General features: G+C 37.9%; 1 protein-coding gene across 2 annotated transcripts in view; it reads right to left on the bottom strand.

The window, feature by feature from the left end:
• The window catches only part of usta (uronyl 2-sulfotransferase a), a 173,290-nt gene that overhangs the window by 20,866 nt on the left and 124,924 nt on the right, over nucleotides 1-27,500 (bottom strand). For both annotated transcript variants that reach the window (XM_062044628.1, XM_062044627.1), the window contains 2 exons: nucleotides 20,695-20,774; nucleotides 20,460-20,613 (listed from right to left, as the gene is read on the bottom strand). In XM_062044628.1, coding sequence (XP_061900612.1) covers nucleotides 20,460-20,613; nucleotides 20,695-20,774 — 234 coding nt within the window. The remainder of the gene's footprint in view (nucleotides 1-20,459; nucleotides 20,614-20,694; nucleotides 20,775-27,500) is intronic.

Raw genomic sequence — 27,500 nt, 5'->3', positions numbered from 1 at the left:
TTACCGCAAGTCTTGAACTATAGAAAGTTTTTCAATGGCTGAAATCTGCGCTTTTGAGTGTTATACGAGTTATTACGGTAATCTACGTCACAGCAGCTCTGATGAGGGACAAAGCAGAGTGGGCGAGGTTTCTTTTCAGAGCAGTTAGCCCCAAACACATGTATCAGAAACAGATGCGGAAGCACATTTTTACAACAAATGTCTGCATAAAAGTGATAATATATCATATTGTAGGTGTTTATTACACTTGCATTTATATTTTACTGTTTGTTACATTTTTTTGTGTTTTGCTTGATTGTAAAAGATGTCTATCACAGAGCTGGTCTGAGAAGTAAAAGAGGAGCAATGTTCATATGTTGTTCATATTCAGTGTTTTATTGTTCATAATGTTCATACCTTTTGGGTGTCCCATTCAGTAAAAAACTGTAAACATTTTTGAGGTGGTCTGTAATAACTTTTTTAGAATTCTATCGGACCTTGTGACTTTTGGTGTTAGTGTTCCTGAAAAAAGGGACCCAAACCATACTTGACTCCCGAATTTCAGTGCCCCTCCCGAAAATCTCCCGGGGCAACCATTCTCCTGAATTTCACCCGATTTCCACCCGGACAACAATATTGGGGGCGTGCCTTAAAGGCACTGCCTTTAGCGTCCTCTCTCACCTGAAAAGGAGACTATTATATATGTCTCCGTTATCCATAGGTTTATCTATAACCCATAAAGTAGGCAGGCACGGAGCTATTTCTGAGTGTGTGTTTATTCCAGCCGGCACGTTAATACACTGACACACAACATCCGGATTCCCATCATGCATTGCTTCAAAACTACGGCAAGTAGTAATGTCCAAAAACATAACAGAGACGAAGCAGAAGAACGAAGAAGAGACATGGTGACGACGAGTAAGAAGAAGAAGTACGCTTGCAAGTTCCAAAATGATTGTAAAAAATAATTTCATTTCATCCAGGACAGTTCGAAGGTAGATCAGACTTTTATGTGTGTGTATATGTGTAAACTGAAATTTAAGTATTTATTTTTTATATATATATATATATATATATATATATATATATATATATATATATATATATATATATATACTACCGTTAAAAAGTTTGGGGTCACCCAAACAATTTTGTGGAATAGCCTTCATTGCTAAGAACAAGAATAGACTGTCAAGTTTCAGATGAAAGTTCTCTTTTTCTGGCCATTTTGAGCGTTTAATTGACCCCACAAATGTGATGCTCCAGAAACTCAATCTGCTCAAAGGAAGGTCAGTTTTGTAGCTTCTGTAACGAGCTAAACTGTTTTCAGATGTGTGAACATGATTGCACAAGGGTTTTCTAATCATCAATTAGCCTTCTGAGCCAATGAGCAAACACATTGTACCATTAGAACACTGGAGTGATAGTTGCTGGAAATGGGCCTCTATACACCTATGTAGATATTGCACCAAAAACCAGACATTTGCAGCTAGAATAGTCATTTACCACATTAGCAATGTATAGAGCAGGGGTCACCAACGCGGTGCCCGCGGGCACCAGGTCGCCCGCAAGGACCAGATGAGTCGCCCGAGGGCCTGTTCTAAAAAAAAAAAAAAAAAAAAATTACATTTTTTTTTTTTTTTTAAAAATTAAATCTACATAGAAAAAACATAAGATACACTTTCAATCAGTGCATCAACCCAAACAACCTCCCCCATGCACACTCATCCACACAAAAGGGGTTATTTCTTTCTGCTACCAATATTCTGGTTCCCACAACATAGACAACACATCTGCAAGGGACGCAGTCCCTGAAGCACACATGATTGTATAGGCTGCTGGTCCACTAACATTTTCATTAATTACTATTTTTTATGTAATTATTTTTATATTGTTTTACTTTCTTTTTTATCCAAGAAAATGTTTTTTATTTATTTATCTTATTTTATTTTTTTTTAAAAAGGGCCTTATCTTTAACAGACCAGGTTGTCAATGAAATTTGATTTTTTAAAGGGTTTTTTAAACCAGGCCCAGTCCAGATAATGTCCAAGTCGGACTCAGCAACACACACCTTCATTCATGTACACAGAAAAAAATTAGGGAACACAACAGATTGCATATAATTTATAAACAAAACACTTTGCATTCCATTCGAAAGGACGTTCCCTTTAGATTTCCGATCCTTAACATTTTACATTTATCATAATTAAGCTTTAGGCCAGATTGCTGTGAAAATATGTCCAAAAGATTAAGAAGGTTCCGCAAACAATGAGGAAAAATCTTATCTTTGTGAATCAGCCTTTTCTGACATGAACTTCATCAAGAACAAACACAGAACACGCCTCACTGATGCACATCTGCAAGACTCACTCAGAGTTGCAGTGTCAAGTTACACACCAGAGTACAACACACTAGTTAACAGCATGCAATGCCAGGCTTCCCACTAACTGACAAAGAAACAGATAACAGATTTGGTGTCCAGTTCAAAGTGTGACATGATTTAAAAATTTGAGAGTTTACTTTTGTATTTTACATGAGTTATTATTTGTACAAACATGGTGCAAAGTAATTCATGATTTGTTAAAAAATGTTAGTGGCTAGCTAGTTAAAATGGGATATTGTGATTTCACAAGACTGTCTTAGAAGTGATCATTTGAAAATGTTCAATTTGAAAAATGTGCACTTAGAGAAAATATAAAAATAAAGTGTTGCATATTGATATTTATCTGTTTCTATATATATTTATTGTGAGAAGTCATTAAGATGATCAGTGTTTCCACAAAGATAAATATCATTAATTATTAATAATAACAGAGTTAAAGGTAAATTGAGCAAATTGGCTACTTCTGGCAATTTATTTAAGTGTGTATCTAACTGGTAGCCCTTCGCATTAATCAGTACCCAAGAAGTAGCCCTTGGTTTCAAAAAGGTTGGTGACCCCTGGTATAGAGTGTATTTCTTTAATGTTAAGACTAGTTTAAAGTTATCTTCATTGAAAAGTACAGTGCTTTTCCTTCAAAAATAAGGACATTTCAATGTGACCCCAAACTTTTGAACGGTAGTGTATATATATATATATATATATATATATATATATATATATATATTATATATATATATATATATATATATATATATATATATATATATATATAGCTAGAATTCACTGAAAGTCAAGTATTTATTTTATTTATATATATATATATATATATATATATATATATATATATATATATATATATACACAGTGTGTATATATATATATATATATATATATATATATATATATATATATATATATATATATATATATATATATATATATATATATATATATAAGAAATACTTGAATTTCATGGAATTCTAGCTATAAATATACTCCTCCCCCTTTAAGGGTTTAAGGTACTTAGAAAAAAAAATAAAAAAATATTAATCTTGGATTTTTTCTAAGTGACCAAACGAGAGAGGCTAAAAAGCACCTCTTTTTACCTTCTCTTTAAGGAACTTAGAAAAAAAATAAAAAAATAAATCTTGGATTTTTTTCTAAGTGCCTAAACGAGAGAGGCTAAAAAGCACTTCCTTTTACTTTCTCTCGTTAAGGTACTTGGAAAAAAACGGGGAAAAAAAATCTTGGATTTTTTCCAAGTGCCCAAACGAGAGAGGCTAAAAAGCACCTCCTTTTACCTTTTCTCGTTAAGGTACTTAGAAATTCATTTGGAATAAGAAACAGTTAAATTAATGCCCACATTTATTAAATCAATGAAAATGTGTGCAAAACTGGAACATAAGCGCCCGATAATAAGGGAGCTGGTGGGATCTCTCGGTGAGGTGGCTCGCTGCAGTCAGCCAAATTTTAGAACTGTCTGCATTATTTTATTTACAATAAATAAATCGATTATCGACATTTACTAATCGATTCTATATTCGCCATGTCCGAATTGCGATGCATCTAAAAATCGATTATTTTCCCCACCTCTACTATCTACAGGGGATGGGACAAATGCAGAGGACAAATTTCACCACATCTAGTGTGTGTGTGACAATCATTGGTACTTTAATCTTTAATACTGTATTTGAATAAAATCTCTAAAAAGTCAGAACCCTTACCGAAGTTTTTTCCCCACAAAATCTTGGGGACATTATAAGCAGTGGCGGGCCGTGCATTTCTCACCTAGGCCTTCGGTGATGTCTTACTTAGTCCGGCTTCACCTCTCAAAATACCGTAATTTATGTCACCACATGGACACGGCTGGAGATACTATACAGAAACACACTTGCACCCTACTGGCCATTGGATCTCCTCAACAGTGTACAAAACGGTCTATTTTTCGGCACATTTAACATTCAATAAAACCGCTTCAGCAATGAAAACATATCTTACGTGGTACTGTCAAAATGAAAGAAATTAAGCAATAAAATATTTGAACTCACAATTTGTAGCACCCATTCGACGCCGTATAAGCCCGTGGTACCGCTCGTAGTTGGTCGTAGTCGGTTGATTTGTGTAAAAGTCGCGGGCAAACTATTTCACCGCCGGGATACCTACCGTTGTCGGCAGACCTCGTCTCACAAGATGTAGTTTCTCTTAAGTATCCTTTTTGAAAATGGCCTTGCAAATATATGTCTGCCACCTAATCAACATGTTGCTCTCCTTCTTTGTGAGTACCGGTGAGTTTTCTGTGGCTTTCTGTGGCTCGTATGGCTCCGGTGCCACTTCCTGTTTTCGCAACTTGTGATTGGATACTCATTTGGGACTCCCAAGTGAGTATCCAACCACAGCGTAAGGCCAGCTAGAAGGCTTTCCTGACAACAACTGGTGATCTGATTGGCTATCGCAACTGTCTATCAACTCTATGTGTCCGTTCACTTACAGTGCATAGACGCCTGCATTGTTGATTCAGAAGGCCTCAGGCAGATTTGGTACAGCATGGCAACATAAGCTAGCTGAATTCTGATTGGATACACACTCTAACTAAAAACAACAGCGCTGGAAAGAGCATAATATGACATGAAGAAAATATGAATACTTTTAGATATTTAGGGAAAGTAAATTAAAAATTACTTTTATCTTTAATTATGATCATAATTTCTGGTTATGTTAGGCCAGCAGAGAAGGCCTTGCTGGCCCTGACGGCACACATTATAAGATGCATGCAAAAACCTTATGAACGTTCTTACATGTGTTTCAAAAAGCTAGTTTCAAACAAATTAGGTCATAATTTTTTTTTTATTGCAAGCTGCATACCGAGTGTGTGTGGAACTAGCATGCAGCCGACGGAAAGACATGGTGCAACAGTATAGTGCTGATGTTTCTTTGATGTATATAATACCATGGCAACATTCAAAAGTATGTGCAGCACTCCAGATAGTGTACATTAAGTTATTATTGGTACAAACTGTGTACGCGCTTCACTGTTTTTCTTTGCTTCCGATCATTGTTGCACAGTTGCGCTTGTAATTTAGCCCGTGGCTGGTGCCAGGGCTCGTTTGTGCTTTACGAGTGAACAAGCTGCCGACTAAACCCCTGCTTTAAAAATCCAGTAGGAAGCTTTTAGGCAAACAGTTGGATTATTAAGCAAGAGGATGTGCAGTCACATATTGTTCACTTAGGGCAGACCTGGGCATTCTGCGGCCCGTGGGCCGCATCCGGCCCTTTGTGCGTCCCTATCCGGTCCGCGTGAGGCCAAGTATAAATTACAAAATACATTTTAAAAAGTATCTATGTCGAGTGTGCAATACAACGGTGCTGCTTTTGTTTTGAAAATCGTTATTTGTATTACTTCCGTGTGGACGTATGTGTGTGCGTGATTGTGAGTGAATGTGAACAGCTGCAATCATTAATTACAAAATAAAGTTGAAAAAACATCTATGTCGTGCGCGCAATACAACTGTGCTGCTTTTATTTTGAAAAGTATCATTTATGAGCGTGTGTCCGTGTGTAACCTGCGAGTGAAGGTGCACATGCAGCGACAAGTGATGCGCAGTTTACACCCGAGACGCTAAAAAGAGAAAAGTTGATGAAGAATGGCGTGTTTCCAACAAGACATGGACTGCAAAGCAACGTTCCCTCTAAGGTGCGTGCCTGCGCAATTGCGCACTGCTCAGGCGTTTGCTGCGCGCATCAAATATATGCCGCGCACCAAATCAAATCCCATCTGAATTCTAAACAAAATAAACATATTTATTCCATGTAATTTTGCAATGCAACTTTGAGTGACAGGGACAACAAGCGCCCCTAACGGTGTTCGTCAACACCATTCAATTGAACACCGTTCAATTATTGTAACGTCTATTGAGATGCTTCGAGGACAGGAATTATATCGATCACTTTATTGAGCAAAACTGTTTATATTCGGACATAACCACACCAAAAACATGAGTAAAACACTTCTATCTCGAAAAACTAGTCATTTTCTGCCGTACAAACCAGGCCAAAACCAACTTGTCATCTGTCACCAACACGCATAGCACTAAACCACTGGTGCGTTTATGGCCACACAAAAAGTCGGACAACTCAAACACCACACAAAGTTACACTATGACTCCTCAGTCATACGTGTGCTTATTTTACTGTCATTTATTATTAATGTTAATTTATTTATATTAGTCATGGAATGCTGTTACACACACTATGTTGAAGTATTACTATTATTATTAATTATTATTATTATTATTATTATTTTTCTTACGGTATACATCAAAAATAATATTGAGCAAAATTTAATTGAAATATTGTCGATGGGGCCCTCCAGCAGTGCTCGGGTTGCTCATGCGGCCCCCGGTAAAAATGAATTGCCCACCCCTGACTTAGGGTCTGAAAGGTCACATACAGTATTATACTTTTTTTTTGTCTTGTCGCAAAGGTCCTATAGTGGTTTATTGAAAATGTTTTGGCCGTAATCTACCCTTGATGCTGGAATTTAGCAAAGTGTTTTTGGAATTTTTTCTATCATTCACAATCCTTATGTAAGACAAGAACACATATGTTTTTATTTTTTTTAATGCATTCTAACTAGTAAATAAATGTGATTAAAAGTCTGCTTACAATGGAACTCTATTCTGCCTATAAAAACCCAAAAAAACATCCAAACACCTCTTTTGAGGTTTTAAATACATGATGTAAGTATATATGTAATGTAGTAACAGGCACATTCTTAATAATATTTAATATTTACGTATTTTGATCATTTTAAGCATCACAACGTTTGCTTTTTTTTTCAACATCACTGATTTCTGCTGACTGTAGACTTTGTGAGAGCCAACAAAAACAATAAAATATCACTTACTGTACACTGTCTGCTGTCATTCAAATGCCGACCGCTAGGATGTTCATTTATTACCATTTAGATAAAGAATGACCTATAATTCTCGCGAAGAAACAGGGGGTGGAACCAAGCGTCTTTTTGTGTAATTCTTCGTGGGTCTAAATTGGTTGTCAAAGTGTACCAACTTGTCGAATTACATCCTCATTCTTCTACTATCCAGGCATGATTTATGATCTACAAATCAACTTACAGGGAGAAAGGAAGCAAGGAAGCAGCAGACCACTCGATGATGTAAAAACTGGCACACAAACTTGTGATGACGGCACGGCGAAAACTAGTTTGTCTGCGTTAGCGCTTATAATAACAATATCACTAATACTTGGTTAAAATTCAAGTCACAAAATGTAAATGGAGTATTGTTGGCGCTTTTTGGATGTTTTTTTATTGGGTTTTATGAGCAGAATAGAGGACCTCTCATTGGCTGCGTTGTAAGCGGATTTTTATTTACGTTTATTTACAAGTTAAAATGCTTTTTTTTTTAATACATCCGTCGTCATGTCTTTCATAATGATTGTGAACGATAGGCAACTTTTTAAGAAAAAGTGCGGTTCGCCTTTAATAAGCCCTACTGGGAACGGTAGCTTTAATGCTCATAATGCTGTGTTGGTCCACATGTGAGTGTTTGGCTCCAAACAGTGCTTTTGTTAAAGGGGAACTGCACTTCTTTTGGGAATTTTTCCTGTCGTTCACAATCATTATGAAAGACATGACGATGGATGGATGTTTTTTTTTTTAAATGCTTTCTAAATATTAAATAAATGTAAATAAAAGTCTGCTTACAGCGAAGCCAATGGGAGGTCCTCTATTCCGCCCATAAAACCCAATAAATAACCATTCAAAAAGCGCCAACAATACGACATTTACATTTTGTGATTTGAATATTAACCAAGTATTAGTGATGTTGTTATTATATAATATATGTATAAGCGCTAACGCAGACAAACTATTTATAGCGGCAAGGTGATCACTACTTTGTGTCTTTATGTTCACATCATCGAGTGGTCTGCTGCTTCCTCGCTTCCTTGCTACCTGGAAGTTTATTCTAGATCATAAATCATGCATCTCACCTGGCCAGTAGATAGCTGAGGATATAATCTGACAAGTTGGGACACTTTCACAGCCGTTTAGCGAGAACGACACAAAAGCATAACCGAGGTTGCACTGTAAACATAATTGCTTAATCCCCTATTTTCTTGTCAATTATCTTTTGTTTCATTCAACAATACAACATTGACATGTTCACGCACCTCACCCTGCATTTTGGCACCTCACCCTGCATTTTGGCACCTCACCCTGCATTTTGGCACCTCACAGGCTGTGGTTGACTGTCTTGACAGCTAAAAAACACACTGGTAATTTGTACTGAAAGATGGTATGCTCTGAATGTAGAGCAAACCAAGCTGTCCAACCAATAAGGAATGTTGAAAAAAGTCTAATCAACCAACAATTTCACGACCACAGTACCTCCGCAGACCCCTTAGCGGCCCTGGATGTAAACCTCTGGTTTACATCATTGCTTGTTTTAGTCATATGCAAGTGCTGTTTGACAGATTAGCGCCTGTTTTGCAACACTTTGAAAGACTCCTCAGTGGGCCTAATCCACAGAGAGAATAGGGACAATGAGCCTGAGTGTGCCCACTTCCACTCTGCCTCACATACTAATGACTTGTCTGTAGAGTGTTTTTATTATGTGTCCACTCCCACGTGCATGGTTGTATAGAAATGATCCTTGACTGGATTCCCACAGGGCCACAAATATGTTGGAGCTTGGGAACTTTTTGGTGTATTGCAGTTCACAAGGGACCCCCTGGATACGGACCACATGTGTTTATGAAAGGTGTCACACGTGTCATTTCCTACCAGAGGACTGCAGAGTTACAATAAAAAGTAATTTTTCAACTCAAACTAATACAATTTTCTCCTTTATAACATGATGTATTTAATTTTGTCACATTAAATCGGTTTTCTTATAATATTACAGCTTTTTTTTAATAACATTATAGTTTTATTACCATACCATACCATATCAACTTTATTTATAAAGCCCTTTAAAAACAACCACAGTTGAAAAACAAAGGGCTGTACACCACAAAGAAATAAAGGCAAAGGACAGACTAAAAAATAAAATTTAAAACAGAAGTAAAATACACATTAAAAAAGCAAATACAAAATTACCCTAAGAACAATTTTGTTAGATAAAAAGCAGTTAAAAAAGTTAAAAGTTAAAAACATTTTAAAGTCTCATGCTGGGTTAAAAGCCAGTGAATAAAAATGGGTTTTAAGAAGGGTCTTAAAAATAGCCAAAGAAGGGGCCTGTCTCACATGGAGTGGAAGATCAATCCAGAGTTTGGGGCCCGCAACAGAGAAGGCTCTGTCCCCCCTGAGCTTACGCTTGGATTTGGGTACCTCCAGGATCAGCTGATCAGCTGACCTGAGGGACCGGGTGGGGGCATAGAGGTGGAGCAGCTCAGAGAGGTAAGGTGGGGCAAGACCATGTAAGGATTTAAAAACAAGTAAGATCATTTTAAAATGGACTCTAAAAGACACAGGCAGCCAGTGGAGGGAGGCTAAAACAGGAGTAATGTGCTCTCTTTTTCTTGTGTTTGTTAAAAGTCGGGCAGCTGCATTTTGGACCAGCTGCAGACGTGAGAGGGAGGACTGACTAATTCCAAAATATAAAGCGTTACAGTAATCCAGCCGAGATGTAATAAAGGCATGGATTACTGTCTCAAACTGTTGCCTAGAAAGAAGGTTATTGTTATGACCTCTTATGTTTTCCCCCCATTTTTTTTCATGTAAGTAAGACTTTTGTTTGTAATGTTATGTTTAATAATTAATTTATTTTCTATCAATATTTTTTTTTAAATATAAGTTTACGTTTAAGGAAAAAGCATACATTTTTTTTAGCATTATGCTTTATTATGAAAGAAAAAGGTTGTAATTTTGAGACAACAATGTAATTCTTTTTGGGGGGAAGAAAAGCAAAATCTTAGAAAAACTAAGTTTTATTTTAATGGAAATAAATTGTAATATTGTGACTTTTTCCTCATAATAACACAACGTAATACTTTGTTTTTCTAAGATCCTTCTTTAATGAAAGACTTATTGTTGTCCCTTTTTCTTTTATTATTTTGACTTTTTCTTGTAATATTTGGACTTTCCCACCGCAAAAAATTTGTTATACTTGTGACATGCCTTTTCCCCTCAAACTGTAATATTTTAAATTTAATCTCATATAAATATAATGTTTTATTATACCAATATGTTGTTTTTCCTTGAAAAATATAACTAATTCTTGCAAAATACAATTTTTTCCCCTCAAAATATTCTGATTTAAGATTGATTTACAATTAGCATCATAAATCTTAGATTTTCTTTTTCTAATATAGTTTTTTAAACATTATTCTTTTTAGACATTATTCTTACAAGACTACATTTTTGTTGTCATAGAATTACAAGAAAAAGTAGCAATTTTCTGAGTATAAAAAATTACAACTTTTCCTAAAATATTATGCTTTTTTTCATAAAACAGCAACATTATTTTTGTACACACTTATTCTCAAAAACATTAGCTTCTTATTCTAAGATGATGATTTTTTTCTCAAAAAATACCATATTATGGTAAATATAAAACATATAGAAATGTATCCCATACAAATATGTTTTTTTTCCTTTAATAAATACTGTTTTTCTCACATTGGGATGTATATTTTTACATTTTATTGATACCAATACCAATTTTGATATTCCTTATTATTATCAGTATTCATCGGAACTACTCCTAAACTGTGCTGGCAACAGCAACAAACATGGCTGTAGACGCTAAGTTAAATCATGAAATGCAACCTTACCCGGGCAAAAATTATGCATATTTATCCGGCAGAGGCTTGATACCAATTTCCTTGACCAAGCCACACACAAAGAAGTTGTAGACCTCCATGCTTTTCCAAGTTTTCATCTGTTTTGTCGTGTAGAATGATGTCTGGAGCACAATAGTTATATATACACAGTATACCTGGAAACGCGACCAACGTTTAATTCTTAAAATCTATCGACACATACGTCGTGTCATTGCTGGTTTACGAGCATATTCGGTAGCGCACAATCACGGAGTACTTACAAGCAGACAGAAAAGGGAGAACGGACGCATTTTGGCTTAAAAACTAACAATAAAGGTGAAGTTATAACACTGGAACGCCCACAGGAAGAGGTGCTTTAAGACATGGCTAGCTAGCTAGCGGCGAACATCAATTCGCAGTCGGCTAAACGTTCATCCGCAGTCGGCAGTGTTTTAGCTACTTCTAAATCACTAATCCTCGCCTCCATGGCGACAAATAAAGTATGTTTCTTTCAAGTATCATCCCTGCAGGACGAGGAATAGCTAAACATGCTTCACTACACACCGTAACTCACCAGTGTCACAATGTAAACAAACGCCATTGGTGGATCTACACCTGACATCCACTGTAATGATACCAAGTACAGGAACATCTTCTTTCGTTTAAAAAAAAAATCATATTATGTTTATAAACTCAGGAAATATGTCCCTGGACACATGGACAAATTTTTGGTATCATCCAAAATTAATTTAAAGCATCCAAACAACAGAAGAATAAATTATTATTACATTTTAACAGAAGTGTAGATAGAACATGTTAAAAGACAAAGTAAGCAGATATTAACAGTAAATGAACAAGTAGATTAATAATTCATTTATACCACTTGTCCTTAATAATGTTGACAAAATAATAGAATGGAAAATGACACAATATGTTACTGCATATGTCAGCATACTTGCCAACCCTCCCGATTTTTCCGGGAGACTCTCGAATTTCAGTGCCCCTCCCGAAAATCTCCCGGGGCAACCTTTCTCCCGAATTCCACCCGGACAACAATATTGGGGACGTGCCTTACAGGCACTGCCAATAGCGTCCTCTCTCACCTGAAACATACTTGATCAACAGCCATACATGTCACACTGAGGGCGGCCGTATAAAGAACTTTAACATTGTTAAAAATATGCGCCACACTGTCAACCCACACCAAACAAGAATGACAAACACATTTCGGGAGAACATCCGCACCGTAACACAACATAAACACAACAGAACAAATACCCAGAATCCCTTACAGCACTAACTCTTCCGGGACGCTACAATAACATCTACGGCTTTTGGAGCTCAGTGCACAACTGCACACACAACAAGAAGGAGACGAAGCAGAAGAACGAAGAAGAGACATGGCGACGACGAGTAAAAAGAAGAAATACGCTTGCAAATTCTAAAATGATTGGAAAAAAGAATTTCATTTCATCCAGGACACAGCTCGAAGGGGAAGGGGTATGCTACCTGCACCTCAATGACGGCTCCTCGCACACAATGACATAATTACGTACGTACATAACACATGCACGCACATTAGCTTTAGGTGTTGTTGGCTAATAATAGCAATTAGGCTGGCGAGCGTTAGCGCTGTCATTAAATGTACATTTCTATCAGAACAACAACGTGACTGCAAATTGTTCCTTGCTTCTGTTGGACTGGTTTTGTATATGTGCACACGCTACCTGCACGTACACTACCGTTCAAAAGTTTGGGGTCACCCAAACAATTTTGTGTAATAGCCTTCATTTCTAAGAACAAGAATAGACTGTCGAGTTTCAGATGAAAGTTCTCTTTTTCTGGCCATTTTGAGCATTTAATTGACCCCACAAATGTGATGCTCCAGAAACTGTATCTGCTCAAAGGAAGGTCAGTTTTGTAGCTTCTGTAACGAGCTAAACTGTTTTCAGATGTGTGAACATGATTGCACAAGGGTTTTCTAATCATCAATTAGCTTTCTGAGCCAATGAGCAAACACATTGTACCATTAGAACACTGGAGTGATAGTTGCTGGAAATGGGCCTCTATACACCTAGGGACGGCGTGGCGAAGTTGGTAGAGTGGCTGTGCCAGCAATCGGAGTGTTGCTGGTTACTGGGGTTCAATCCCCACCTTCTACCTTCCTAGTCACGTCCGTTGTGTCCTTGGGCAAGATGCTGGTTAGCGCCTTGCATGGCAGCTCCTGCCATCAGTGTGTGAATGTGTGTGTGAATGGATGAATGTGGAAATACTGTCAAAGCGCTTTGAGTACCTTGAAGGTAGAAAAGCGCTATACAAGTATAACCCATTTATTATTTATTATGTAGATGTTGCACCAAAAACCAGACATTTGCAGCTAGAATAGTCATTTACCACATTAGCAATGTATAGAGTGTATTTCTTTAAAGTTAAGACTGTTAGGATCCGCTGCTCGGATCAGTTTGTTTACAGTTTAGTGTCACATGTGTTTTCAGCACCTTGTGTTTGTTCGTTTCTGTTGCCATGACGGCAGATTATACTCAGCTGCCTCTGGTTAGTGTTCGAGACGCTCACCTGTTGTCCGGGAACTAATCAGAGGGCTATTTAGTCCTTGCCCTGGCCTCACTCGGGCTGGCTGCCTAATTTGCTTTCACGCAACAGCTAACGACCACTTTGTTTCCTGCTAGCTCTCATGCTATATTATTTTGCTTGCTAGCTCCCACGCTAGTCGTTTTTGTTTTTTCCTGTCTGAGTTAGTTCCTGAATAAATCATTTTTCCTACCTGCAAGCTGTGTCCGAGCCCGTCTGCATCCTTGGGAGAACACCTCGCACCACGATGCGACCAGGTCGTCACAGTAGGAAGCCAGCAAGAAGAAGTTCTCTCGCAGCGAGCATGTCGGAGGAGATGGACGAAGGTGCGTGGATGGTGTTGCGAGCGATGGAGGCGGAGACTCTCCGCTATTCCCCTTCGGAGCGCCAGGACCTGATATGGGGTCCTAACGGAAGGTTGGTCCCAATCCACTCCGTTTGGCCCGAGGACATCGCCACACCTCCGCACCACCGGACGCGTCAGCGAAGACGGAAGCCGCCCAAGAGGTCTTCACTTCGCTGCAAAGACGCGCCACTCCCACAGACTCCTCCACCACTACACAGTAAGCAACATTCAGCCCAAGATTCCCCTCCTCAGATGTTTGGCAACCCTATCGACCACTTTGCCAAACATTTCACCGATTGGGCTGTCAGTCAGCTGGAGACCCACACGGATGACGTCATCCCGCCCACTGTGGATGACGTCAGAGACGAAGACTTTTTTTAAAATTCTTCTGCTCCTTTTTGTCAGCCACCTCCTAAGGACTTTAATTGTAAGATAAAACACTATCAGGACATTTTTGTGAAATGTAAATCTAGTCAGTCCCGGTCACCTGACTTTCTAGCTCCACCCCCAGTGACTATTGCTCCGCCCACTGCACATATTTTTTCCCCCTGTGCTCCCACCCAGTCTCAAGTGGGGAGTAAGAAGAGACATTTTGGACAATTTAGAGGAGAGGATTCTGCCCTCCCCCTGACCTCCCTCCACCCACCCTTGAAGACGGTTCCAATCCGCAAGGAGCGCATCTGGGATCCGCTTTTTGAGGGGGGGGGCTAGTACTGGGAGCTGTGCGAGTGGGGTGGCACAACGGCGTGCTAAGCCGCAACCTCCTGCTCGGCCACCGCCACCAGTCCGACGGCCTGCTAAGCCGCAACCGCCAGCTAGACCACCTGCACCTAAGCTAGCGCCAAGGCTAAGGCTAGCACCAGCTCCACCACAGGTTCCAGTACCTGCACCTCGGCTGGTTCCCACACCAGTACCTGCACCTCGGCTGGTTCCCACACCAGTACCTGCACCACGGCTGGTTCTCGCACCAGTACCTGCACCACGACTGGTTCTCGCACCAGTACCTGCACCACGACTGGTTCTCGCACCAGTACCTGCACCACGACTGGTTCTCGCACCAGTACCTGCACCACGACTGGTTCTCGCACCAGTACCTGCACCACGACTGGTTCTCGCACCAGTACCTGCACCACGACTGGTTTTCGCACCAGTACCTGCACCACGGCTGGTTCTCGCACCAGCACCTGTACTACGACTGGTTCTCGCACCAGCACCGGCTGCCACGACAGCGACTCCTGCTGCCACGACAGCGACTCCTGCTGCCACGACAGCGACTCCGGCTGCCACGACAGTGACTCCGGCTGCCACGACAGCGACTCCGGCTGCCACGACAGCGACTCCGGCTGCCACGACAGCGACTCCGGCTGCCACGACAGCGACTCCGGCTGCCACGACAGCGACTCCGGCTGCCACGACAGCGACTCCTGCTGCCACGACAGCGACTCCGGCTGCCACGACAGCGACTCCTGCTGCCACGACAGCGACTCCTGCTGCCACGACAGCGACTCCTGCTGCCACGACAGCGACTCCTGCTGCCACGACAGCGACTCCGGCTGCCACGACAGCGACTCCGGCTGCCGCGACAGCGACTCCGGCTGCCGCGACAGCGACTCCGGCTGCCGCGACAGCGACTCCGGCTGCCGCGACAGCGACTCCGGCTGCCACGACAGCGACTCCGGCTGCCACGACAGCGACGTCGACTCCTCCGGCTGCCACGGCGACGTCGACACCTACCGCTTCCTCGGCGACGTCTCAGCGACCTCGAGTGGTCCAGCTGCGCAAGCAGCTCTCTCAGAGGACTCAGAGGCTGCTGAAATTCTGGCGCCACTCACGCCCACCTTCTCGGCGGCCACGAATGTGGCCTTACCGTGGTCGCCCGCCTCGCCAGCGGCGGCGGCGAATGGAACGCCGCCGCCACCTGACCCTTCCCCGGTGGATTCGGGGACACATGGCCTGGCGAACCACCACCAAGTCCTCCCCCCGCCCGCCCTTGACTCGTGAACTATTGCTTGTTTTTTTTGGGTTCCAGTTGTTTTTTTGTTTTCAAGGGACATCTGGAATCTGTCCTTTTAGGGGGGGGTACTGTTAGGATCCGCTGCTCGGATCAGTTTGTTTACAGTTTAGTGTCACATGTGTTTTCAGCACCTTGTGTTTGTTCGTTTCTGTTGCCATGACGGCAGATTATGCTCAGCTGCCTCTGGTTAGTGTTCGAGACGCTCACCTGTTGTCCGGGCACTAATCAGAGGGCTATTTAGTCTTTGCCCTGGCCTCACTCGGGCTGGCTGCCTAATTTGCTTTCACGCAACAGCTAACGACCACTTTGTTTCCTGCTAGCTCTCATGCTATATTATTTTGCTTGCTAGCTCCCACGCTAGTCGTTTTTGTTTTTTCCTGTCTGAGTTAGTTCCTGAATAAATCATTTTTCCTACCTGCAAGCTGTGTCCGAGCCCGTCTGCATCCTTGGGAGATAACCTCGCACCACGATGCGACCAGGTCGTCACAAAGACTAGTTTAAAGTTATCTTCATTGACTAGTTTAAAGTTATCTTCATTGAAAAGTATATTTCAATGTGACCCCAAACTTTTGAACGGTACTGTATGTGTTGACGAGACCGGGTGAGTGAATACCAATCATTTTGTTAGGGCCGGTAAACAGTTTTTTTTACAAACACTTGCCCAACTGGACGGCACGCTTTCTTTTTTTTTTTAAGTTTCAAGGCATTTTTTTTTTGACAAAAATGAGTACCATTCTAGTGTGTGCCACTCTCATACTTGCAGCCACTTGCCATGCAGCGGACTTCCCCGGTAATTCGTACCAGAGATGGAATGCAAGAGTGTAATTGTGAAAAATATAGACAAATATCAAACAGAATGTTCTGTTAAACTTTTTTCCTCAGAATATTCCCAATATTCTCATTTGTTTCTCATAAAAATATGTTTCTTCCTCAAATTTTAATGCCTAAAGAAACACCCTTTATTCTTGCAACTATTTTCTTGAAAACATTACATTAATTCTAATAACACTTTCATTCTTGTTTGATTATGATTTTTTTTCTTAAAATATATCATAATATTCTGACTTTTTCATTGTAAAACTATAGAAAAAAATCATAAAAAGGCTTTTTTTCTGGTCATATTCAGAATTGATTTTTTTTTCTTATTAACATTTTTTTTTTTTTGTAAACCCTATTCTCTCATCAAATTCAAACTTTTTGATTCTTGTAACATTGTGACTTTTAACAAGTACACAAACAAATACCCATGCGTAAAAACATGGTAAAAGCAAAACCCAGTTTAGCAGACGGCAATAAAAAAAGCTCCCGGCTCTTGCTACTGAGGCGTGTACACAATACGCATGCTTTATTGCACATGAGATTATGTGAGTGTAAGAAGGGGTGTGAGCGCTGAGGGAAAATCTCAACTGACCGCAGGAATGTCTCGGTAACGTGTTCACTTGTCTCCCCTTGAGTGCCGTTGAGCCAGCTGACAGCGTTTTTAGATTGACACTCCTTGTGCAAATGCACTACATTCATGCAGTCTGGTTTGGCTGATTAAAGGCAATAATAAAAAAACATAAGGATAGTATTGTTTATTTGTCTAGTGATGTCCAACACTATCAGTGAATAAAAGGTATTATTATCAATGAAAACGTGGAAAAAGTCATAATGTTAGCAACAGCCAGAGCACTTTCATACATCTGAGAGAACTGTGTGGTGTTAGAATTTATGTGACATGTTTTGGACACTCATCACAGTCCCACACATGTAAGCCAGTCTGGATCAACAGCCCCCGGATTTAACTGGCGCAAGGAGCCCCCTAAAACCTAATCTGACATGGTCCAAATCTACATGAAAAAAATAGCGCTATATATATATATATATATATATATATATATATCCATCCATCCATCCATGGATGGATATATATATATATATATATAGCGCTATTTTTTTCATGTTTTATATATATATATATATATATATATATATATATATATATATATATATATATATATATATATATATATATATATATATATATTAGGGCAGCAACTAACGATTAATTTGATAATCGATTAATCTGTTGATTATTACTTTCAAGTATTTTATTGAAAAAAACCAGCATACTGGCACCATACTTATTTCGATTATTGTTTTTCAGCTGTTTGTACATGTTGCTTATAAATAAAGTTTTATAAAAAAAAAAAAAAAAAAAAAAAATCGATTATAATCGATTTTAATCGATTTGTTGTTGCAGCCCTTATATATATATATATATATATATATATATATATATATATATATATATATATATATATATATATATATATATATATATATATATATATATATACACACATATATATATATATCAGTGGCGTGCGGTGAGGTTAATGTCTGGTGAGGCACTGCATCATCACAGTCAGATTTACAAACATATGAACCCTAAATAGTATCTTATTCACCATGTGATTGGCAGCAGTTAACGGATTATGTTTAAAAGCTCATACCAGCATTCTTTACACAACTGTAGCACACAAAATAGCACATTTAATAAAAAAAAACATTATGGTCTTACCTTTCTTGCTGGACAGCCTTTGCGTGTGTACCACGCCGTTTGAAAAGAACGGGTCTTCTGTCCCGAAGTCAAAAGCAAACCTTTTAGCTCCGGTGTTGGTATACCTTTAATTATTACCTTCTGCTTCGATTGAAAGTCCAGTTTAGAAAACTGTTTTATTTTACATATGTAATCCTCCATGTTTTTAATAAAAGTCCAGGCGAGAGGAAATAAACAATAGCTTGCAAACTTTTTTTCTTTTTTCTTCTGCGGCCGAGGAATGATCTCTGGGATCACAACCGCCCTCTATCACCAGGAGGCCGGATTACTGCGAGCCTCAACCAGTACGTTTTTTGCAGCAGATTTATGAATGCTCAGCACAAGAAATACGTTACACACATACAGTTTTTGACAAAATACACTGTACATTATATACCTCAGCTAACTAAACTATGCCATAGTTTTGTTAGCTGATATAATTCATATTGCAATACAGTCTCACTGCACAGCAGCTCAGCAGTTAGCCAAGTCATTGTGCACAATCCATGTTGAGGCACAACTCAGTGACGTGCCTCAACTGGCTGCTGATCGCCACACCGTCTCTTCTCAGTATTTGAACGGCAAATGTGAAAATAAAAATAAAAATAATCTAAAACTGGTGAAGTTAAATGGAAAATAACTTTAGTATAATCACTGAATACATATAACAATTTAATTATTTTTTTTTTCTTTTTACATTTTTTTTCTTTCCATGACGGCAGGTGAGGCCCCGCCTCCCCTGCCTCTAGTGACGGCACGCCACTGATATATATACACATATACATACACACACACACATATATGTATATATATATACATATATATATATATATATATATATATATATATATATATATATATATATATATATATATATATATATATATATATATATATATATATATATATATATATATGAAAAATTATTATTTTATTTTTTTTCTCCCAATTTCCACATTTAGATTACATTTGAGCATGTATGTATATAGTGCAAAAATAGTGCTAATTATGTATATATGTATATATACAGTACAGGCCAAAAGTTTGGACACACCTCATTCAATGTGTTTTATTTATTTTCATGACTATCTACATTGTAGATTGTCACTGAAGGCATCAAAACTATGAATGAACACATGGAGTTATGTACTTAACAAAAAAAGGTGAAATAACGGAAAACCTGTTTTATATTCTAGTTTCTTCAAAATAGCCACCCTTTGCTCTGATTACTGCTTTGCACTCTCTTGGCATTCTCTCGATGAGGTTCAAGAGACAGTCACCTAAAATGGTTTTTCAACAGTCTTGAAGGAGTTAGCTTCAGTTATTTCACCTTTTTCACCTTTTTTTTAATTATTATTATTATGCTATTATTATGCTGTTGCAGCTATTATTTTTTTAAATAATTAAACTAAATATACGGTTAAATAATTGAAAAAAAAAGTTTATACTTCTGAATAATTTTATACTAATCTGGGGTTTTGTCAATTTCTATTTCTACACATGATGTTCATCCCACTTTGTCTACAGTTGCAGTACAGTGAGGATTATTGAAGTATTTAAAGTGCCATTAAAAAATAATCAACTGTTTATTATGGGATGTCTGCAGCATGAAAAGATGTCTGCAAAACATATGTTGGACACCATTGTCTCTGATGTGTTCAAACCCCATTCAAATTTTGATTTAATTATCAGGTTATTTCAGGCTGCTCTGATGTTACAACGCCCCATAGATCTTTAAAAGGAAGCGTTTGGAAAGGACAGAAAAAAAGAAGAAATTAGCTCTTACTAGGTATCTCTCATCATCTTTCATAGCAGGGCTGCGAATGATGTGCTTCTGCTCGCCCCTCCAGTCCCCGAAGCGCCGGAAAAAGTAGTTGGACAGGAAGCGGTTGATGGGGTCACGGATTATATTGAAGTATACGGGCTCCTCGATCTTAAACCTGACAAAGGTGAATTGATAAGTGTAAGTCAACAGCAGGAAAAGGTGAAATAGAAGTGCATGTTTGTGTGTTTTTGTGTGCCTGGTAAAGTTGAGGAAGTGAACATGGCGCGTGAAGAGGAAGGGCTGAGAGATACTACTGATGTCCTTCATGAGCTCCACCTGAGGAGAGAAAAACAAGAGACATTTGAGCTAACGGAAACCACGTGCATCTTGAAGCTAATGAATCGTTTTATGAAAGAAAAACACACCGTGTGTTTAATAAACTCCAAAGGTGACATCATAAATGCTTAATCAAATTGAGCACACAGGCATTATTTTAGGCTGAGCTCACCACAATCTCGCCCATGGGACGTTTACCACACACTATTGCCCATTTACTGCATTAAACAGCGTAATGCATAGGCGGCTTAACTAATTTCCATTCAAACCTGTGGAGGCATACATTTTGGTGAAAATCTGGATAAAAATGCAGATAAAGGACTTTTGTCTTTTCACACGTAATGTTTGACAATTTGTTTGACAAACTAGCTTGAAATAGACCTAACAACTTGGTTAGTTGGTTGGTTACAAACAAGGGATGGAACAGTTTCTGAAAACAATCTGAACTCTTGGGTTGAACTGACGCGGTTCACAGCGCGGGTGTGGCTCGGATCAGTTCAGTTTATTTCGAACATGCATACGATACAATGTAATGCGTCACATATTTCCAGTTGTTTCATTACAACAGTGTTTTTCAACCACTGTGCCGCGGCTAACTAGTGTGCCGTGAGATACAGTCTGGTGTGCCGTGGGAGATTATCTAAATTCACCTATTTGGGTTAAAAATATTTTTCGCAAACCAGTATTTATAATCTGCAAATAATGTGCCGTTGTTGAGTGTCTGTGCTGTCTGGAGATCAGCAGACTTACCACGTTATACTCTCCCATATCAGTAGGTGGCAGCAGGTAGCTAATTGCTTTGTAAATGTCAGAAACAGCGGGAGGCAGTGTGCCGGTAAAAAGGTGTCTAATGCTTAAACCAAAAATTAACAAAAGGTGAGTGCCCCTAAGAAAAGGCATTGAAGCTTAGGGAAGGCTATGCAGAATTAAACTAAAACTGAACTGGCTACAAAGTAAACAAAAACAGAAAGCTGGACGACAGCAAAGACTTACTGTGGAGCAGAGACGGCGTCCACAAAGTACATCCGAACATGACATGACAATCAACAATGTCCCCACAAAAAAGGATAAAAACAACTGAATTATTCTTGATTGCTAAAACAAAGCAGGTGTGGGGAATAGCGGTCAAGGAAGACATGAATCTGCTACAGGAAAATACCAAATAAAGAGAAAAAGCCACCAAAATAGGAGCGCAAGACAACAACTAAAACACTACACACAGGAAAACAGAAAAAAACGCATAATAAGTCACGGTGTGATGTGACAGGTGGTGACAGTACACCTACTTTGAGACAAGAGCTATATTGATGCATGCTTGGTGATAGTTTAACAATTGCGACAATGACTTTTTATTGTCAATATCGGCTGCTGAGTTAAATTTTTTAATGATTTCTGCTGATGGGGTGCCTCCGCATTTTTTCAATGAAAACAATGTGCCTTGGCTCAAAAAAGGTTGAAAAACACTGCATTACAGCACGTCCGAAAAGGAGTATGAAGAAGCAGAGTTTATTTGAGCAATAGCCACTGAGCAATAGCCTGCTCAGTGGTTAGAGTGTCCGCCCTGAGATGGGTAGGTTGTGAGTTCAAACCCCGGCCGAGTCATACCAAAGACTATGAAAATGGGACCCATTACCTCCCTGCTTGGCACTCAGCATCAAGGGTTGGAATTGGGGGTTAAATCACCAAAATTATTCCAGAGCGGGGCCACCGCTGCTACTCACTGCTCCCCTCACCTCCCAGGGGTGGAACATGGGGATGAGTCAAATGCAGAGAATAATTTCACCACACCTAGTGGTACTTAAACTTTTAAATGTATTTAATCCTACCCCTTTTCATACCATAGCAATTTAATCCCATTTCCTTGTTCTCTGTAACAGAACAGTGAATGAATAAATAATAAATGAATAAGTAAATAAACAAATATTAAATACATAAATAATCTTTATCTTAAAAGAAAAAAAAAAAAGAAAAAAAGGGTTCGAGATGTTCATCATCATTTTTGTTCTGTGTACTTTGTGAACACTTGTAGTTTGAACAGTCTCTTAAAGTGAATCATATTGGCGCTTTGTTTGGTTTATTTGGTTAATCTATTCCATAATTTAATTCCACATACAGATATGCTAAATGTTTTAAGTGTTGTACGAGCATACACATGTTTTAAATTAGATTTTCCTCTAAGGTTATATTTTCTCTTCTTTTGTGTAGCAGGTTATAGTTTGCTTTGTGTATAATTTTAGCTGTTTGCAAATGCACCAAATCGTTGAATTTAGATATTTTTGGTTCAATAAATAACGTTTTTGTATGTTTTCTATATCCAACATTATGTATTATTCTCATTGATCTTTTTTGTAAGACCGTTAGTGAATGTACTGCACATTTGTAGTTATTTCCCCATATTTCTGCACAATAACTCAGATATGGTAACACTAGCGAGCAGTAGAGAATATGAAGTGATTTTTGGTCTAGAACATGTTTTGCTTTATTCATTATTGACGTGTTTCTTGCTACTTTATGTTGTATATTTTTTACATATGATTTCCAGTTCATTTGATCATCTATTGTTACACCCAAAAATGTGTTTTCTATTACCCTTTCAATATTTACTCCGTCTATTTGTTATTGTGTTTGACTTTCTCTTCTACTGTTACCAAATAGCATTATTTCAGTTTTACTGAGATATCAAAGATAGTCTGTTTTTGTCAAACCATCTTTTTAATTTGTACATTTCTTCTGTTATTATTTGTATTGTCTTCTGTGTGTTCTCTCCTGAACAAAACACTGTTGTATCATCTGCAAATAATACATGTTTTTTCTGTTTTCTTTGTGTTACTAACCAGTATGGAGCGTAGGGACCTCTGTGTTGCCAATAAAAACAAAATTTACTATTAAAGGCGGAAATCGACGTAATGCAACTGAAATGTTGGCAACGTGAGGAAAGGGAACGTTTATCTAAGGAAACACTCAAGCATGATATCTCTGCACTCAACTGCTCCCACCAAAACTCTACTTTTCACTCACCTCCTGGAGCCAAGCCAGTACTCTGCCTGCTCCCTGCCTGCCTCCGGGACACCACAAGTGTGTCAAACTCATCTATTACTCAAAAGAGCTGAACAGGTCCCAAAATGACTTCCACGTGTCAGGTGATATGCTTTTGTTTACAAATTATTTCACTGATTGTTGTCCAAAAGCCAAAAGCAGACTAACACTGTGCTAAAACAATGCATCTTAAACATCTTAATTGCTTATTTAATAACTTGACAGCATCTAATACTATAATTTAGTGCATCAGTGTTGAAATAATAATTAATGCTGCCTTAGGTGTCCTTTCTTTTACTTTGAAGTATGTGAACTTAAAGCACTTATTAGTACATCAATATGCAGTGGCGGGCCGTGCGTTTTCCACCTAGGCCTTCAGTGATGTCCGACTTCAATGATTACCTCTCAAAATACCATCATTTATGTCACCACATGACCATTGCTGGAGAAATACTATACAGTAACACATTTACGCACTACTCGCATTGAAACACTTTAACAGTGCACAAAACGGGTTATTTTCTGGCGCATCAGCAATTAAAACATATCTTATGTGGTACTGTCAAAATTTTAATTGCAAAAAACACATTAAAAGTGAAAAAATAAAATATTTGAACTCACAATTTGTAGCACATATTCAACGCCGTATAAGCCAGTGGTACCCCTCGTAAGTCGGCTGATTCCATTTCATCGCCAGAGCAGCTGAGCTAGCTTCTGGGGTAGGCCGACATCGTCTCACAAGATGTAGTTTCGCTTTAAATATCCTTCTGGAAAATGGCCTTGCAAATATATATCTGCCACCTAATCAACGTTTTGTTCTCCTTCTCTGCTATCCCGGTCTGGCTACGGCGCAACACTTCCTGCTTCCTGCCAAATTGAAACTAGTGATTGGAGACTCACTTTGGAATGACAAGTGAGTATCCAATTACAGTCTCGTTGACATCAGGCTATCTAGATAGGCTACTGTCAACAACTTGTGATCTGATTGGCTATCGCAACTGTCTATCAACTCTATGTGTTCTCAAATTCATCCACTAATGGTCCCAATGAGTATCCAATCACAGGACGCGTAAACGTCACGTTCAACGCGAGGCCATCTAGAAGGCCTTACTGACAACAACTCGTGATCTGATTGGCTATCGCAACTGTCTATCAACTGTATGTCCCCGTTCACTTACAGTAGGCGTACGCCCGCATTGTTGATTCTGAAGGCCTCAGGCAGACTTGGTAAAGCATGGCAACATAAGCCAGCTGAATTCTGATTGGATAAAAACTCTAACTAAAAACAACAGCACTGGAAGGAGCATAATATGACATGAAGAGAATATGAATACTTTTAGATATTTAGGGAAAGTAAATACAAAAATAATTCTATCTTTAATTATGATCATGATTTCTGGTTATGTTAGGCCAGCAGAGAAGGCCTTGCTGGCCCAGACCACTGTCAATATTGAACATTGTTATGCTCTGACTTGAAATACTGGGCAAAACTGTCCAATTATTTAACGTATCAATAAATGTAAGGATGTCTCCATTTGATTTAAGGGTTCGAGCTATAAGAGACATTTTTAAGGTTAATTTTATAAGATATGTTGTAAGAACCACAACTGATAAATGTTAATGGAGGATTATTCGGGTATATGATGTTATAAGATAACAACAATATATACCAAACCAAACGGAAAACCTTGTCTCCAAAACTGTATCGTAACTGTATGATCCGAACCGTGGATTTTGTGAACCGTCCCACACTTACAGTAGATAGATAGTACTTTATTGATTCCTTCAGGAGAGTTCCCTCAGGAAAATTAAAAATTACATACCTACATATTTACAGAGGGTGTGCCGCTCTGCCTGCTGGCAATACCGGAGTATCCCGAGGGAAGGTAAAAATAAAGTAAAAATATGGGATTAAAGACAAAAAAAAGGAATTTCCTGGGGAAAACGGAAGGGCTTGAAAAAATAAGGTTAATTTGCAAGATTAGGCAAAATGTACAAAAGCGAGTTTGTGGAAGTATACCACATTAACATGGTACAATTTAGTGCAAACCTTAATCCAGGAGTGGCCAAACTTCGGCCTGCCAGCGTCCAAAATCCGGCCCGCGGGAAGACCCAAATTAAAAAAATAATAAATAATAATAATAATAAAAACATTTTTTTTGAATGGGTATTTTTTTTAAATCTGTCCTTTCTAATCCATTTTCTACCGCTTGTTACTCTCTGAGTCTCCTAGCCGCTCAAGCAAATCATATTGTCTAAAAATGCATTTTCCCATCGGAATATATATATATATACATATATATATACATATATATACATACATATATATATATATATATATATATATATATATATATATATATATATATATATATATATATATATATATATATATATACATATATATATATATACATATACATATATATACATATACATATATATACATATACATATATATATATATACATATATATATATATATATATATATATATATATATATATATATATATATATATATGTATATATATATATATATATATATATATATATATATATATATATATATATATATATATATATATATATATATATATATATATATATCCATCCATCCATTTTCTACCGCTTATTCCCTTCGGGGTCGCGGGGGGCGCTGGAGCCTATCTCAGCATATATATATATATATATATATATATATATATATATATATATATATATATATATATATATATATATATATGTATGTATGTATATATATATATATACACACTACCGTTCAACAGTTTGGGGTCACATTGAAATGTCCTTATTTTTGAAGGAAAAGCACTGTACTTTTCAATGAAGATAACTTTAAACTAGTCTTAACTTTAAAGAAATACACTTTATACATTGCTAATGTGGTAAATGACTATTCTAGCTGCAAATGTCTGGTTTTTGGTGCAATATATACATAGGTGTATAGAGGCCCATTTCCAGCAACTATCACTCCAGTGTTCTAATGGTACAATGTGTTTGCTCATTGGCTCAGAAGGCTAATTGATGATTAGAAAACCCTTGTGCAATCATGTTCACACATCTGAAAACAGTTTAGCTCGTTACAGAAGCTACAAAACTGACCTTCCTTTGAGCAGATTGAGTTTCTGGAGCATCACATTTGTGGGGTCAATTAAACGCTCAAAATGGCCAGAAAAAGAGAACTTTCATCTGAAACTCGACAGTCTATTCTTGTTCTTAGAAATGAAGGATATTCCACAAAATTGTTTGGGTGACCCCAAACTTTTGAACGGTAGTGTATATACATAATATATATATAGATATATACATATACATATATATATATATATATATATATATATATATATATATATATATATATATATATATATATATATATATATATATATATATATATATATATATATATATATATATATATATATATATATATATATATATATATATATGGGCTTCCCTGCTTAGGCTGCTGCCCCCGCGACCCGACCTCGGATAAGCGGAAGAAGATGGATGGATGGATGGATATATATATATATATATATATATATATATATATATATATATATATATATATATATATATATATATATATATATATATATATATATATATATATAAAAATATATATATATACACATATTTATACATATACATATATACATTAGAGCTG

The sequence above is a fragment of the Entelurus aequoreus genome, linkage group LG04 (assembly GCF_033978785.1).
Source record: "Entelurus aequoreus isolate RoL-2023_Sb linkage group LG04, RoL_Eaeq_v1.1, whole genome shotgun sequence".
Classification (NCBI taxonomy): domain Eukaryota; kingdom Metazoa; phylum Chordata; class Actinopteri; order Syngnathiformes; family Syngnathidae; genus Entelurus; species Entelurus aequoreus.
The sequence above is the reverse complement of the archived record's forward strand: the minus strand, read 5'-3'. Positions and strand labels throughout refer to the sequence as shown.